At 48.8% G+C, this 16,554-nt stretch overlaps 2 protein-coding genes across 2 annotated transcripts in view; one reads left to right on the forward strand and one right to left on the reverse strand.

The window, feature by feature from the left end:
• DNAJC17 (DnaJ heat shock protein family (Hsp40) member C17) overlaps positions 1-9,462 on the reverse strand; it is a 39,743-nt gene extending 30,281 nt beyond the window's left edge. The window contains exon 1 of the mRNA XM_065871981.1: positions 9,385-9,462. Within this exon, the coding sequence (XP_065728053.1) occupies positions 9,385-9,462 (78 nt within the window). The remainder of the gene's footprint in view (positions 1-9,384) is intronic.
• A 311-nt stretch (positions 9,463-9,773) lies between these two features.
• Positions 9,774-16,275, forward strand: ZFYVE19 (zinc finger FYVE-type containing 19). Its single transcript, XM_065871982.1, has 11 exons — positions 9,774-9,901; positions 11,144-11,265; positions 11,434-11,487; positions 11,872-11,990; positions 12,087-12,232; positions 12,581-12,689; positions 14,720-14,929; positions 15,362-15,441; positions 15,753-15,851; positions 15,993-16,114; positions 16,197-16,275. The coding sequence occupies exons 1-11, from the start codon at positions 9,848-9,850 to the stop codon at positions 16,273-16,275; spliced, it is 1,194 nt and encodes a 397-aa protein (XP_065728054.1). The 5' UTR covers positions 9,774-9,847.
• Positions 16,276-16,554: the final 279 nt, after the last annotated feature.

Consider the following 16,554-nt stretch of genomic DNA (forward strand, 5'->3'; position numbering starts at 1 on the left):
CTTCGTTGCAGTGCGCGGGCTTCTCATCGCGGTGGCTTCTCTTGCTGCACAGCACAGGCTCTAGGTGCGTGGGCTTCAGTAGTTGCAGCACGCAGGCTCAGTAGTTGTGGCAAGCAGGCTCTAGAGCGCCAGCTCAGTAGTTGTGGTGCCCGGGCTTAGCTGCTCCGTGGCATGTTTGATCTTCCCGGACCGGGCTCGAACCCATGTGCCCTGCACTGGTAGGAGGATTCTTAACCACTGCACCACCAGGGAAGCCCTCACAGGCTTTGAAGATCACATCAAATGAGATAATTTATGTGAAAGCACTTTGGTGTCATGTAAATATGAGGTATTATCTTGAATGCTAATGAATAGCTTACAGCTTACAAACACAAATGAATCATTCCTTTTGACTTAACAGGCAGCCAAGGAACTTCAAAAATTCAGAGTTTCAGCCAGACAGACAAACCCAGGAATGAGTTAACCATCAGAGAGGTACAGAGAGGACTTGGAGGCCTGGCTCCTGGTCCCACCCAGTACTGGTCAGGCCCTTGGTGAATGAAGGACAGCTGTCAAGTGAAACCAGGCTCACTGCCCAACCCTGAGGCCTCAGTGCCTGGTCTGGAGGTAAGAGGCTTTGAGAAAGGCTCCCATTGGAGACAGTGGACTGAGTCAGGCTCACCTCAAATCCAGAAATGGCCCCCAGATGCCCACAGAATCAAGTCCAACCACCCTAGGGCCTAGAAGCCCAGAGATACCACATTTTTCAGATTCAACTCCTGCCACACCCTCAACAGACCCTAGGCAATGTCCTATTCCTTGTCATGCCAGGCACTTTGACTTCTATCCCTTCATGTCATTGCTTCAAGTCCTTCTCTGTCCTCAAAAACTTATTCCTTTTTTTTTTTTTTGCTGTACGAGGGCCTCTCACTGTTGTGGCCTCTCCCGTTGCAGAGCACAGGCTCCGGACGCACAGGCTCAGCGGCCATGGCTCACGGGCCCAGCCACTCTTTGGCGTGTGGGACCTTCCCGGACCGGGGCACGAACCCGCGTCCCCTACATCAGCACGCGGACTCTCAACCACTGCACCACCAGGGAAGCCCAAAAACTTATTCCTTTTAAATCTGTAAGAAACAATGTCAATGTATCACATTCTAGGGTATAACAGAAATAAGTGATTTAAATAAAGGTATTAGGGCTTCCCTGGTGGCAGCACAGTGGTTAAGAATCCTCCTGCCGGGCTTCGCTGGTGGCGCAGTGGTTGAGAGTTCGCCTGCCGACGCAGGGGACACGGGTTCGTGCCCCGGTCCGGGAAGATACCACATGCCGCGCAGCAACTAAGCCTATGCACCACAACTACTGAGCCTGCGCTCTAGAGCCCACAAGCCACAACTACTGAAGTCCGCGTGCCTAGAGCCTGTGCTCTGCAACAAGAGAAGCCACTGCAGTGAGAAGCCCACGCACCGCAACGAAGAGTAGCCCCTGCTGGCCACAACTAGAGAAAGCCCGCACAGCAACAGAGACGCAATGCAGCCAAAAATAAATAAAATAAATAAATAAAAATAAAGTTCCCTTTAAAAAATAATTAGCTAGCAAACAGGTAAAACAGCCTTTTCCTTAAAGCAATAATAAAATATAAACTGAAAAGATGAATATTAAGTTTCCATGGTAGTTTTCCTGGTAAATACAAACTTCAGTCTTCAAACAGTTGATCAAAATGCATTTTAAAGCTTCACCAAGTAATACCTGCCAAGATACAGTGAGTTATGTACCCTTCAAAGGGCTTCAAATGAAAGGCAAGGCTGCTATAGACAGGAGAGAAATTCACATGTCAACTGCAGAGCAGTGGAAGGAATATTAAACTGGGGCTCCAGTCTGACCCAACACTCACTCACTGGGTGATCTCAGCAAGTTCCATAGCCTCTTTGGACCTCCATCCTCCTGTCTATAAAATGAAGAGAGTAAATGACCATGATGATCCCTTTTAACCCTGCTGTGATATATTCTTTTCTCTTCTCAAGGTCTTGCACAAAAACACCTCCTCAGGGGAAGTCTTCCATGATCCTGCCAATCATATGAATCTTGTCTTCCTCTTTATTCTGACAGCATTTTCCTTATATACTTTTTTTTTTTTTTTGCGGTTCACGGGCCTCTCACTGCTGTGGCCTCTCCCGCTGCAGAGCACAGGCTCCAGACGCGCAGGCTCAGCGGCCATGGCTCACGGGCCCAACCGCTCCGCGGCATGTGGGATCTTCCCGGACCGGGGCATGAACCCATGTCCCCTGCATCTGCAGGCGGGCTCTCAACCACTGCGCCACCAGGGAAGCCCTCCTTATATACTTTTATTCCACCTCTTTCACTCTACCTCAGAATTCATTCTTTACTATATTGTGTGAGCTGTCAGAAAGCAGAAGTGATGTCTTCTTCAGCTCTAAGTCCCACCATGCCTACACAGTCCCTTGTCCATGGTGACATACTCCATTCATTTGTAGATTTGAACTGAATAGTGAACTCTGCTGATCCTCAATTTTGTTCTACCTGATGCCCCACCGCCTTTCTACCCTGACCACTGCCTTGGTCGAGAATCACTGGTGTAGTGTGAGGTGAATCAGCACTGGTCTATCAGGACTGGAATGAGTGAGAAGGTGTGAGGAGTGGAGGGTAAACTTAGACATGAGTTTGGGAGATGTGCATTGGACATTAGCACTTACAGTGTAAGGAAGGTGGAGCAACAATGATAACAGCATGAGGGAACTTGTAGTGAGTCTGTGCCAAGTGCCTTGCCAAGTGTTTTGCCTGGACTGAGCCTCATAACAAGGCCGGCGAAGAGGGACTGCCACCATTCCCATTTCGCAGACATGGAAGCCAAGGCACACAGAGGTTAAATATTTGCTCAAGGTCACAAACTAGGTAAGTCATGGAGCCAATATCCAGGCAGTCTGCCTCTAAAGTCCACTTTCTTAACTGTCACTGGTGATAAGTACAAAGATGATTATAAACGTACATTTAGAATTGCTCAAGGCTCTGTATTATGATTTCCATCCATTCTCAACACACGGTAGATGTAACAAACAACGACTCTTGGCCTTACTTGTTAAGATTAGTTATAAAAGCTGTCATTTTCTACATGAGTTACACTCTCTAGGAAATCACCATCTGATTAGAAAGCATCACCTTCTAGAATTATCAACTTTGTGACCTCTGCATTTCAAAATGATGGACCACAAAAGCAAGAGACAGAGACGCTGGAAACAGACACGATGGGGTGACCCTCCAGGAACTGCTCTCTTCACATTTGTATCCTTAGCACCAGGCTCTGCGACAGGCACACAGTAAGTAGGCACTTAAAAGTTTGTGGAATCGAATGGTGTTTGTGGGAAATGTTTCTACCCTCCTCGAAAACACAGATGAAGAAAGAGAAAAACAAAAGAGGCAGGGAGAACACTGTAAAGTTTCATTTAATGAACTGTGGGACCTGCTGTGTGTGTGTGTGTGTGTGTGTGTGTGTGTGTGTGTGTGTGTGTGTGCGTGCGCAAGGCACTGGGCACACAGCATGCTGTTTTCGAGAGTCAGGCTGGGAGCTGCCAGCTGAGAGATGGGGTGATCTCCTGCCTACCCAGTGGGAGTGTAAGATGGCACCACTTTCCTGAAAGAGAATTTTTAAAAAGCTTTTAAATACATTTACTTTTGGTAAATATATTTGATTGGTCTAGTAATTTCACTTTGCCACAAAGTATGACTGCATAAGAAAGTAATAATACATATTCAATCATTCAACAAGGATTGACTGAACACCTATCAAGGGCCAGGCATTGTTCTAGGTGCTAGAGACATAGCAGTAAACATAAAAGAGTAAGTCTCTTCCTTCCTGGATTTTTTACATTCTAATGGGGGAGACCAATGGTAAGCAAATGGGCATGTAATACAATGTATAGTAATTAGATGTATGACTTCTGAAAGTCTTTGAGAGAGTAGGGGGTGATACTTGAATGGAAATCTGAATAAGGTGTGGGAGTGAGATATACAACTACCAGGAAAGAGATGTTCTAAACAGAAGGACTAGCAAATGTAAAGGCCATGAAGCAGTAATGTGTTAGGTGAGTTTGAAAAAATATCACTGGAGGCCTCTTTCATATCCATTAGGATGGTTATTATCCAAAACACCGAAAATAACAAGTGGTGGGAAGAATGTGGAGAAATTGGAACGACTGAGCATTTGTTGTAGAAATGTGCAATGGTGCAGCTGCTGTGGAAGGCAGTATGGCAGTTCCTCAAAACATTAAACATAGAATTTTAATGATACAGCAATTACACTGTGGGATACATACCCAAAAGAACTGAAAGCAGGACTCGAACAGATATTCATACACTCATGTTCCTAATAGCACCATTCACAACAACTAAAAGGTTGAAACAACCCAAATGTCCATCAAAAGATGAGTAGAGAAACAGAATGTGTATATACATATGGTGAAATATTATTCAGACTTAAAAAGGAAGGAAATTCTGATCCATTCAACAAAATGGATGAAACCTGAAAACATTACATTAAGTGAAATAAGCCAGATATAAAAAAACAAATACTATATATTTGCATGTTGTATGAGGTACATAAAATAGTCAAGTTCATAGAGAAGAAAGGTAAAATAGTAGTTACCAGGGGCTGAGGGGAGAAGAGAATAGGGAGTTAACGTTTAAAGTTATGGAACTTCAGTTTGGGATGATGGAAAAGTTCTGGAGATGGACAGTGGTGATGGTTGCATATCAATGTAAATGTACTTAATGCCACTGAATTGTACACTAAAAAAAAGGTTTAAATGGAAAATTTCATGTTATGTATATTTCACCACAATTAAAAAAAAATTATAGGACTGATGTGGCTGGAGCCCGGTGAGTAAGGGAAGAGTGGTAGGGAACATGCAAGAGAGGCATTGAGGGCCCCAAGGGCCAGGGAGGGCCTTCAGGCTTCATTCTAACACTGATGAGAAGCCCCTGGGGAGCTGGGAGCAGAGGTAACACAATCTGATTTACCATCTAAAGGCTCACTCTGGCTGCTGTGCGAAGAGGCTCAAGGGGGCAAGAACAGAACTAGGAAAAGGATTAGAAGGCCATTGCAGTCACCTAAATAATCCCTGAGATTAATTCAGAATCTTTTCAAGGTTTGCAAGTGGCATTAATCCATGACCTACTCTTCATCTTGGCAGGCTCTAGGGCCCGGCCCTGTCCTGTGTGTGTGCGCACATACACGCACACAGGCACATGTGCATTAGCACATAAGAACCTGGGGCTTACTGCCTGAGATTCTAGGAGGAGACTGGATTCCTGGGGCGTTATCCTCTCCCCCGGAGAACTTCCACACCAAACCTGGGTCCTCAACTCAAAGCCTTCCTACAAGAAAATGATACCTCGCCCCACCTGTCTCCCTTAGGGCTGGATGGGGAACAAAAACATCTACCTTTGGGACTTGCTGACTCTCTAAATTCCCGTGACATATGTTCTTCTTTGTTTTTATTCTGTTTTGGTTGGTTGTTTTTATTGTAAAACATATATAAAATAAAATATATATTAACATAAAAGTTACCATTTTAACCGTTTTTAAGTGTATAGTTCTATGACATTAAGTACATTAATATTGTGCAACCATTACCGCCATAAGTCTCCAGGACTTTTTTCATCTTGTAAAGCTGAAACTCTGTACCATTTAAACACTAACTCCTCATTCCACACTCACTCTCCTGCCCCCAGAAACTACCATTCTACTTTGTGAATCTGACTACTCTTAGGAATCTTGTACAAGAGGAACCATATAATATTTGTCCATTTGTGACTAGTTTATTTCACTCAACATCATACCCTCAAGTTTCATCCATATTGTAGCATGTGTCAGAATGTCCTCCCTTTTCAAGGATGAATAATATTCTATTGTATGTATATACCACATTTTGTTTAACCATTCATTTGTTGATGGCCACTTTGGCTGCTCCCACCTTTTGGCTATTGTGAATTATGCCACTATGAACATGTGTGTACAAATATGTTTGAGGGACTTCCCTGGTGGTACAGTGGTTAAGAATTCGCTTGCCAATGCAGGGGACACAGGTTTGATCCCTGGCCCGGGAAGATCCCACATGCCGCAGAGCAACTAAGCCCATGCGCCACAACTACTGAGCCTGTGCTCCAGAGCCCGCGAACCACAACTACTGAGCCTGCGTGCCTAGAGCCCATGCTCCGCAACAAGAGAAGCCACCGCGGTGAGAAGTCCACACACCGCAGCAAACAGTAGCCCCCGCTCTCCACAACTAGAGAAAGCCCGTGTGCAGCAATGAAGACCCAACACAGCCTAAAGTAAATAAAATAAATAAAAAACAAATACCTGTTTGAGTCCCTACTTTCATTTCTTTGGGGTATATACCCAGAAGTGAAATTGCTGGATCATATTGTAATTCTATGTTTAATTTTTTGAGGAATTGTCATACTGTTTTCCACAGCAGCTGCACTACAAGCAATGTACAAGGGTTCTAATTTCTCCACATCCTCACCAACACTAGTAACTTTCTGTTTTTGTTTTTCTTTAATAGCCATCCTAATGAGTATGAAGTGGTATCTCACTGTGGTTTTCATTTGCATTTATCTAATGACCAGCGGTACTGAACGTCTTTTCATGTATTTATTGGTCATTTATATATCTTCTTTGAAGAAATGTCTATTCAAGTCCTTTGCCTATTTTTTAATTGAGTTATTCGGTTTTTTGTTGTTGAGTCGTGGTTGTTTTTTTTACAATCGTTTTAACATGAAAAACCATTCTCAGCTCATGGCTCATTAAAAACCAGGTCATGGGCCATTTGACCCCTGAAGTCATAGTTTGCCCAACTCCCTCGTTTTACATTTGAGGAAAGTCAGGCTCTGAATGAGGTCCCAGATCTCCTGATTCTCAAGCCAAGTTGTTCCAGTGGGCTCTTAGCTGCTACTTCCTTCATTCAACAAATATTTATTGAGAGCCTACTCTGTGCCAGTCACCAGGAAGGGGATGCTACAGAAGTGAATGGACCAGACCTGCTCCTCAGAGCTAAGAGTACAGAGGGGAGTAAGGCATGAGATAAATAATCACACAAATGAATATATGCTTGCAAACTGATATAAGTGCTGGAAAGGAGAAGTGGCTGCTATGAAAGTACAATAGGCAAGGCCTCTCTGAGGACGTGCCATTTAAGCTGAGTTCTGAAAGCCAAGTAAAAGTAACCCAGGTTAACAGAAGGGGAGAAAGAGTTCTCGGCAGAGGGAAAAGCATGTAAGAAGGGGTAAGAAATTCTATTGCATGTTTTATTAAAAGTACAATAGGGTTTTAAAGGAGCACCAAGATTATTCCATTTTCCGTGAGTAGAACAAATTGGAGGAGTGCAACAGAGTGTAATAGAATAGACTGGAAGCAGGGAAATGAGTTGGCAGGCCACTCTAATCATTCAGATGGAAGTTGATGGGCATTTGGGCTGGAGTGGTGGTGGTGGAGATGGAGATTAATGAACAGGTTTGGAGATTATTTGAGAAGTGAATTCATTAGGACCTGGTGATGGACTAGATGCAAGAGTGAGAGGATAGGGAGGTATCAAGAATGATTCCAGGGGACTTCCCTGGTGGCCCAGTGGTAAAAAGTCCGCCTTCCAATGCAAGGGACGCGGGTTCGACCCCTGGTCAGGGAACTAAGATCCCATATGCCGCAGGGCAGCAAAGTCCGCACATCACGACTACTGAGCTCGCGCACCTCAACAAGTTGCAACTACAGAGCCCATGCGCTCTGGACCCCACGCACCACAACTAGAGAGAGAATACCTGAACACCACAACTAGAGAGAAAGCCCGCGCGCCACAACTAGAGAGAAAACCCACGCGCCTCAAAGAAAGATCCCACATGCCTCAACGAAGACCTCGCGTGCCACCACAACTCAAAAGACCCAACGCAGCCAAAATAAATAAATAAATATTTTTTAAATTCTTAAAAAAAAAAAGTCGTCTCACCTATCCCTTATCTCACCTGAGTGAAAACTGAATCCTAACCTCACTGTGCTGCTTAGACCTTGGCCTCTTGCCTAGACAACAGCCCCACCTGACCCCCTAGTGGCAGCTCCTCTACCCACCCCCTACTTGTGTCCTTTCTGCACACTGATGTTGAATATTTTCTTTAAAATCTGATTATGTCACTTCTCTGATTAATATATACATCAGTGGCTCTTAATTGCCTTCCTCAGGAGTTCTCAACTTTGAGGTTCCAACACACTGGCTAGATCTGGTGTGAAGTGTCCAAAGTAATTTCTCACTATTAACGAAGTACTAATTAAACAATTTACAAATGTAGAACACTTAGAATAGTGTCCAGCACATAGTATTATATAGGTGTTAGGCATTATTAACAGTGAACATTTAAGACTTATGAGATAGGTGTAACAGATGCTTTTGGTGCTGTGTATACATCCCCATGGCCCACTTCTGATTTCAGCTGCAGCTGCAGGGAACAGTTCTGTACAGGCTGACAGTATCCCTCCACAAGGGCCCTATGGGTCTCCCTGCTTTTCTGCCCCAGAGCTTCCTCTTCTCACAAGCTCTGCCGATGAGCAGAGCAGCCTGGAGGTACAGGGGCATCTGCAGGCATTAATTTCCATCTGGTGGCTTATCTGCCTCCCCTTCCTACACTGCTACAGCTACCACCATAATCCAGGGGAAAGTAACATAAATCTTAATTACAGCTTGATCAGTGTCCCACTCCCTGACACATCTATCAACGCCTTCCCGTGAAACTCTAGGTCATCTGCCTTATCCTTCTGATCCTCCTGATTTTGGCCCACTAGCACATGGTGAGAGGGCAACACCTGAGCATCTACTACTTGAAAAGAGTCAAAGGGCTGGGATGTAAAAAGAAAATAGAGATGGCAGAGTCATAGGTCACACTGCCACGGAGGGTATGAAAAAGGAATGGAGGAGCCTTGAGACCTGGCCTTTCTTCCGCCCTAGGCTCTAAGCAGAGTTAAATCAGCCAGCAAAAGAGAGACAATGAAGCTCCCCCTGCCACAGTTTAGATAGATGCGGAATCGAAGGCTGACACTGCGCAGGCGCAGGAAGTAGGCTAGGGTTGTCTCACACTCACCCGCGGCCCATTCTAGGCAAGGGCCACGGGGAGAGCACAGTACAGTTCCCGCGCTAGGAGCCTCCCTCTCGTGCCCCCTCTTCCTCGTGAGGCCCTCAGACCATTCAGGAAAGGTCTGGGAACCCACCTGAGGCCGTCGGGCCGCCCCTCGCTCCCCACTCAGGGCCCGGCCGAACGTGGAAAGCTGGTGGTGCCAGCCGCGGGCGAGGCGCCAAGACGGGAAAGCCCGCCAGGTCGCTCGGGATCGGCCCTCCTCGCCCCAGTTCTCACCTCTTTGTCCGTCGCCTTCTCCTCGATACCTAATAACGCGTACAGGTCCATCTGTAAGAGCTCCTTGGTCACCGCCATGGTTCCAACCCTGACTGGATTAGTACCACAACTCCCAAGAGCCTAAGCGTGTGGGGATTCCCGGGGACTATCGACCCCCCCCCCAACCCAAGCCTGAGGAAGGCGCTTAGCCTCCTGGGAAATGTCGTGATCTGAACTAGGCTTGACTGCCTCTGAGGGAAGCGGGCACTAGTGAATGAACTACGACTCCCAACAGCCCTCGCGTCCGCCGCTGGTGCTCTCGGGCTGAGGTGACCGTAGTGATTCTCCTGTCGGAGGCCTCGGTTGGCCCGCGCGAGTGGGCGTGGAGAGTAACGGCGGGGCTGGGTGAGGGTGCACGGGGTCCTGGATATGAGCCGCAGGAGCTCAGCTCCGCCGACCTTGCCGCGCCGCGCAGACAACCACGATGGAGAATAGGTGCTACGGCTGCGCTGTCAAGTTCACCCTCTTCAAGAAGGAGGCGAGTCTTCTCTCCCCGGGGGCTAGAGGGCTAGGGAGGGCGCGGAGTAGAGGGAAATGCACAGGACTTGCAGTTCGCAGACTTGTTTTTACGTGCCCTCTCCAGGTGTGTGGTTTTGATGAAGTCACTGAGCCTCAGTTTCCATTTCTATAAAGTGTGGCTAACACTCCCTCGCTTTCGGGGTTGGTGTGAGGGTCCAGTGAGGTGCTGGAGGTGAGAGGTCCCCCATAAACTGTAAATTGGGCTCCTGTCATTTTTGGAAATCTAGGCTTTTCTGTCTGCCAAGTGTAGGATCCGGCTGTTTCCTTCCCTCCACTCTGCTTCTCCACAGCCTACTCTCCATCACACCACGCCCTTTGCTCTCTCTGCTCTGAAACCGTCACCTGCAAGCCCTTCCCCGGTTTCTTGAGTTAGATTACTGCCCTTTCTCCTGCCCCAGGGCACCATGGCAAAGTCTCACTTGTCCTCAGGCCAGACCTGCCAAGTTTCCCTGGTAAACTGCAGGCTTCCTCAGCCTCAGTTGTGACCAGGAGATAGGAACCAGATAGGATGAATGAATAGCAGGTAGGGAAGCAGATCCATGTAGCACTCAGAAACCTGGGTTTTGGAGTCAAAGTGGTCAGGATCCAAATTTGAGCTCTGCTGTCATTCATGGGGTGACCTTGATTTGGGCAAGTCGTGTAACCTCTCTGACCCCGTTTAAAATAGGAATAATAATGGTGGTCATCAGGAATAAGTAAGATAGTGTGTATAAATTGTGAGGATTAAATCAGGTGGTGAAAGTTAAGTACTGAGTTTAGTGCCTGGCACACAGTAAATGCTTAATAAATGGAGGCTGCTACTGTTACCATCCCATTCTGAGTCAAGCCTCCTTTCATCTCTGCTAGAGCAGAGAAGGCATGGGCTCTGCACTGTTTCTCCTTTTTGAAGAGTCAGTGACCTGAAGCATGGGGCTTTGCCTATTTGTCTTTTACACTCCAGTGTCAGGGAATTGAAGACAGAGTAGAAAGCATGGGAATTTTGCATGAAGCTTTCGAGATTTGAATAGAATACTGGAGACTGAGGAATCGCTTTACCCTCCACCCCTGTCTCTCCCCAGTCCTTAGGGGCCCCACTCCTCATCCTCCTCCCAGCAGCTGGTCACAACTCCAGTGTCTGCTCTCTGTGTGTGTTTGGAGAGTCCCAGGGAGGAGCCTGCAGGGGCAGGTGAGAGGTAGACCCCTTGCTTCATGTTTCTTGTAGTACGGCTGTAAGAACTGTGGCCGGGCCTTCTGTTCCGGCTGCCTTAGCTTCAGTGCAGCAGTTCCCCGGGCTGGAAACACCCAACAGAAAGTCTGCAAGCAGTGCCATGAGGTTCTGACCAGGTGAGAAGCCAATATGGTCGAGGGTTCAGCCAAGCATGGCAGCAGGCAGATGGCTAGGCCTCACAGCCTTGTGCTCTATGTCTAGAGTCAGCCCAGGAAGTGTTTGGGGTGGGGGACACTGACAGGCAGATGGCAGGTGACTTCTGACACCAGATTTCTTCTCTATAGAGGATCTGCTCCTGCCAATGCCTCCAAGTGGTCACCACCTCAGAACTATAAGAAGTAAGTGCTGAAGGGACAGAGACAAATGGGGATGGGGAAAGGACAAGGGAGCCATAGGGTAGGAGTCTCTTCCCAGCCTACAGATCAAATGAGCACAGGATCAGGAAAATATCTACCTCTCAGGCTCCTGACTGCCCTCTTGGGCTTAGAAAGCAGCTCACCAGTCCTTTCCCCAGAAAAGATTCTTGGTAGACCTCACCCTCGCATCTGGACTCTCCCGTCGGTCAGCTGGGTTGGGCTGCAGGGTGACATGAGCCAGCGCCACAGAAAATTGTCTGTTGGAGGCCTCCCTAGCTGCCTAGAAATGATTTGAATGGGAAACAGTGAGTGCCTTCACCCCTCCCTTCTGCATTCTTTAAGAGCCTCTATCTCATATCCTGCCAGGCGTGTGGCAGCCTTGGAAGCCAAGCAGAAGCCCAACACTCCCCAGAGCCATGGACTGACCCAGCAAGACCAAGTCATTGCTGAGCGCCTAGCACGGCTCCGCCAGGAGAACAAGCCCAGTGAGTGGGGGCAGACAGGGTGGAAAAGACACTATTCAGGGCTCGTGGGACTAGGATTCCTCTGGATCTTACAAGGCTTCTCTATGCCAATTGCAGAGTCAGTGCCCTCGCAGGCAGAGATAGAAGCCAGGCTAGTTGCACTGAGGGATGCACCCCAGGGTTCCATCCCTTCCACCCAGGAGATGGAGGCACGGCTTGCTTCACTGCAGGGCAGAGTTCCACCTTCTCAGACCCCCCAGCTGGTGAGTGCTGTGGCTTTGGAGGGATGGAGGCCCTGGGACGAGGACCCAGTAGAAGCCCAGATACGTATATGCTTAGATACTTTGCAGGAGTACCTCCTGCTCCTGAGGCCTGCTGCCAGACCAAGGAACCAGGGACAGGCAGCAGGATTGGGTGGGGCAGGAAAGAGTGGCCCCTTGGTCGTGCTGGGGACTGCCAGACCTATTTGATTATGTGGGCTCTGGAATTGTCCCCTTTCCCTGAGCTTTGGGAACTCCTCAGCATCCACCCCTGACCTAAAACTGTTCTGAGCCTTATGGTGTGGCTTCCTGCCTACGCTGCTCCCCACTGAGGTTCCCTCCTCTGAGCAGGCACATCAGCCACCAGACACCAGGACCCAGGCCCAGCAGGCACAGGATCTGCTGACAGAGCTAGCAGCGGAGGTGGCTATTGATGAGAGCTGGGAACGAGGAGGCCCAGGTATCTTCTCCACCTAGCTCCCCCAGGGATCTGCCCTGACTCTTTCCCCAGGTGGGAGAGGCTCTGCTGCCCACGCTCTGGGAGGTGAACATCAATCAGAGAATAGTCAACATTACAAAGGCTACCATTTAGTGAGTATTTACTCCAGTGGGAGCCAGTGTAGGCCTAGTGGATAAGCATGTGGGCTTTAGGCTCAGACAGTGATTCCCTTTTCTACCTCTTACTAGCTGTGTGACCCTCGGCACGTTACTTGACCTAAGTCTCACTTTCCTCATCTGTAAAATGGAGGAATGTGTGGTAAAACCTACCTCACAGGGAAGTCATGAGGAGGAAATGAGCTAATCCAGTAGCGCTTAGGACCCTGCCTGGCTCATAGTAAATGCTTAGTGAATGTTCTCTACAACGATGATGATGATGACAAAGAGGAGGAAGAGGCTATTTACGTTTAGTTGAAATTAAATACAATTTAAGATTCAGTTCCTCAGTGGTACCAGCCACATTTCAAGTGCTCCGTAGCCACAAGTGGCTCATGGCTACAATCTTGGACAGCACAAATACAGACATGATATGGAATGATCCCATCATCTTAAAAAATTCTTTTGGACACTGCTGTTCAAAAGCTTCAGAGCAGTGGTTCTCAACCATGGATGATTTTCCCTCCAGGGCCCATTTGGCAACGTCTGCAGACTTTTTGGGTGTCACAACTCATAGGGTACCACTGGCATCTAGTGAGCAGAGGCTAAGGATGCTGCTAAACATCGTACATACACAGGACAACCCTGCAACAAAGAATTACAGGCATGCCTCAGAGATAGTGCAGGTTCAGTTGAATACCACTGCAATAAAGTGAGTCACACAAATTTTTTGGTTTCCTGGTGCGTGTAAAAATTATGTACACGATACTGTAGTCTATTAAGTGTACAATAGCATGTTTAGAAAAACAATGTACATACCTTAATTTAAAAATATTTTATTGCTAAAAATTGCTAACCATCATCTGACAACATAGGGCTGCCACAAACCTTCAATTTGTAAAAAAAAAAAAAAAAAAAAAAGGCAGTGTCTGTGAAGCGCAATAAACCGAAGCTCAATAAAACAAGGTATGCCAGTATCCTGTCCAAAATGTCAATAGAACCAAGATTAAGAAACCCTGCTTTAGAGATACAATCTCACTGAATAGCCTCAGTAATCCTATAATAACTGTTATTATCCGTATTTGATAGATGAGGAAACTGAGGCCTGGTGAGCTTAAGGAACTTGACCAAGGTCACACAGCTATTAAGTAGCAAAGCTGGGACTTGAACCCGAAGCCGACTGACTTCAAACATCTTACTCTGAAACTCTGAGCTAAAGGGCACCATGTCAGAGCCACACCCACTCTGGTAAAATTCTTCCTGCCTAGTGACGTTCAAGACCTCAGCTTCCCTCATGTCCTCTCTGCGCTGCTCCCTGGAAATGCTGATTCCAGCCTGTAAGGCAGAGAGCCTGGCTGGACCTTGACCTCCCCATATCCTGCTCCTTTTGGGCAGTGATTCTCATACCATGGGGCAACTACCCTAAGGGCAGCATGTTAAAATATCAGGTGGGTGGGATGGATATAATTGAAAAAGAAATGTCTAAGATTACTAGTTCTTTACATTTGGGATAATGGAGGAAATACTAATTTTATTTGTAATATAAACCACAGGAGCTATTGTTGAACAAAAAGCTGATAATCTGTGGGTTTTTTTTTTTTTTTTTTCGGTACGCGGGCCTCTCACTGTTGTGGCTTCTCCCGTTGCGGAGCACAGGCTCCGGACGCGCAGGCTCAGCGGCCACGGCTCACGGGCCCAGCCACTCCTCGGCATGTGGGATCTTCCCAGACCGGGACACGAACCCGTGTCCCCTGCATCGGCAGGCGGACTCTCAACCACTGCACCACCAGGGAAACCCAATCTGTGTTTTTTTTTAAAACGTTGAGAAACGGGCTCAGTGGTTTCTGATGAGAGATCCTGAAATGTCTGCCTCCCTGAATGCATCACCCTTTCCAGCCGCCTCTATCCAGAATGACCTCAACCAGGGGGACCCAGGGGCCCAGAGCACCAGCTGCAAGGGACAGGCCACCTGGTCCCTGGAGGAGGAGAAGAGGAGGCTGCTGGCTGAGGCAGCAGTCACGCTTCGGGAGGAGAACACAAGGCAGGAGCGGATCCTGGCCCTCGCCAAGCGCCTGGCCGTGCTGCAGGGACGCGACCCCGATAGAGGTAGAGGCTGGAGAGCAGCCACTCATTCATGTCCACTGGGCAGTCCTCCCCACTCTCACCCTCAGGCCAAACTGCACAGTGGCTGTACTCCCTGCCAGGCTGAGTCAGGGGCTGGGGGTCCCTGTGCCCAGGGGTCTATCGAGCTCCACCCAGAACCACGAGGAAGGTGCTAGGGCAAAGCAGTGGATGAGGAACAAGTGGCAGCCCTCAGGGGGCAGGGGACCCTGGGTCCCTTCAGGTACGGAGCCTTCTGTTCATGCCCTCCAGCCCAGCATGGTGGGGCAGGGTCTGATCAGAATGGCTGCAAAGGCTGCTCAGTTGTGGAACACGTGCCACTGGAAACCAAACCTCTGCTGGGGGCAGAAGTACAGCCACTCAGGTGAGCTCTCAACCTCACTCCTCTTCCCCTGCTCCCGTCTCTCCCTCTTCAAGTGACCCTACAGGACTACCGCCTTCCAGACAGTGATGACGAAGAGGATGAGGAGACAGCCATCCAGAGAGTCCTTCAGCAGGTCGGCCCCGCCTTACCCACCCGACCACCCCTTGTCCTGTCCCTGCCACACTGCCCCACCACCCACCTGACCCCATTCACTCTGCCTCCGCTCTGGGGCTCGATGGCTAGTCACTGTGCAGCTCCTGTTCTAGCTGGGCCCCCCTGCCCCTGTGACACAGACCTGCCCCTGGGCCCTTGAGATGGGGTATCAGCAGCCACAGACAACATAAAGGAAGATGGGTTAAGAGCTAAGGCCACAGAGCGCAGAAATACTGTGTGTTGGCGGGGCTGCCTGGAGTGGGGAGCTGTACCTCTTCGCCCTGTCCACAGCTCACTGAAGAAGCTGCCCTGGATGAGGCAAGTGGCTTTAACATCCCTGCAGAGCCAGCTCTCCGACCCCAAGCCCAATCCTTCAGGGCAGAGCCTGAGGTGAGGAAAACCCCAGACACAGACCCCTGGGCCGCCACCACAGCCTCCCTCCCTGCCTGGCCGACTGTTCCTCCAGCCGCCCTCCCAGACCCCATCGGGTACCTTATGTCCCCCATTCCTCCCTGCTCTCCAAATGTTCAGGCCGTGGCCGCCAGGCCTGAGGCTGAGGAAGAGGAGCTCCCCTGGTGCTGTATCTGCAATGAGGATGCCACCCTGCGCTGTGCTAGCTGTGACGGAGACCTCTACTGTGTCCGCTGCTTCCGGTGGGTGCAGGTGGAATGTTCTTTGGGGCTGGGAGAGTTGCGGGGCCACCTGTGATCCCTGACCTCTATCTGTGCTCCACAGGGAAGGCCATGATGCCTTTGAACTTAAAGAGCACCAGACATCTGCCTACCACCCCCAGCATAAAAGCCGAGAGCACTGAGGGAACCCTGGTCCTCCCGGGAAGGCCATCCTACAGGCAGTCACACAAGCTGGGGTGCCCTCCAGGGCATCTGATGGGAGAACATGTCAGGCTAGACTGCTTATGAATGCGCTCTTTCCTGAGCCTCCGTCCCTGGAAGGAGGAAGGATTCTCCATTGGAGACGATGACTGGAGGAGCCAGAGGGAAGGCAGAAGTCTGGAGCCTCCAGCATTGAAGTCTGGACTAGGAGTGAGAGGCATGATGGGAAAGACCAGCCTGAATCCAAGGAGGAGTCCTGA

The sequence above is a fragment of the Phocoena phocoena genome, chromosome 2, assembly GCF_963924675.1.
Source record: "Phocoena phocoena chromosome 2, mPhoPho1.1, whole genome shotgun sequence".
Classification (NCBI taxonomy): Eukaryota; Metazoa; Chordata; class Mammalia; order Artiodactyla; family Phocoenidae; genus Phocoena; species Phocoena phocoena.

Coding starts and splice junctions, on each gene's coding strand:
- ZFYVE19 (XM_065871982.1), top strand. CDS start 9,848: ATGGAGAATAGGTGCTACGGCTGCGCTGTCAAGTTCACCCTCTTCAAG. Junction 11,488..11,871: donor CCACCTCAGAACTATAAGAA/GTAAGTGCTGAA, acceptor ATATCCTGCCAG/GCGTGTGGCAGCCTTGGAAG. Junction 12,233..12,580: donor CTTCTCAGACCCCCCAGCTG/GTGAGTGCTGTG, acceptor TCCTCTGAGCAG/GCACATCAGCCACCAGACAC.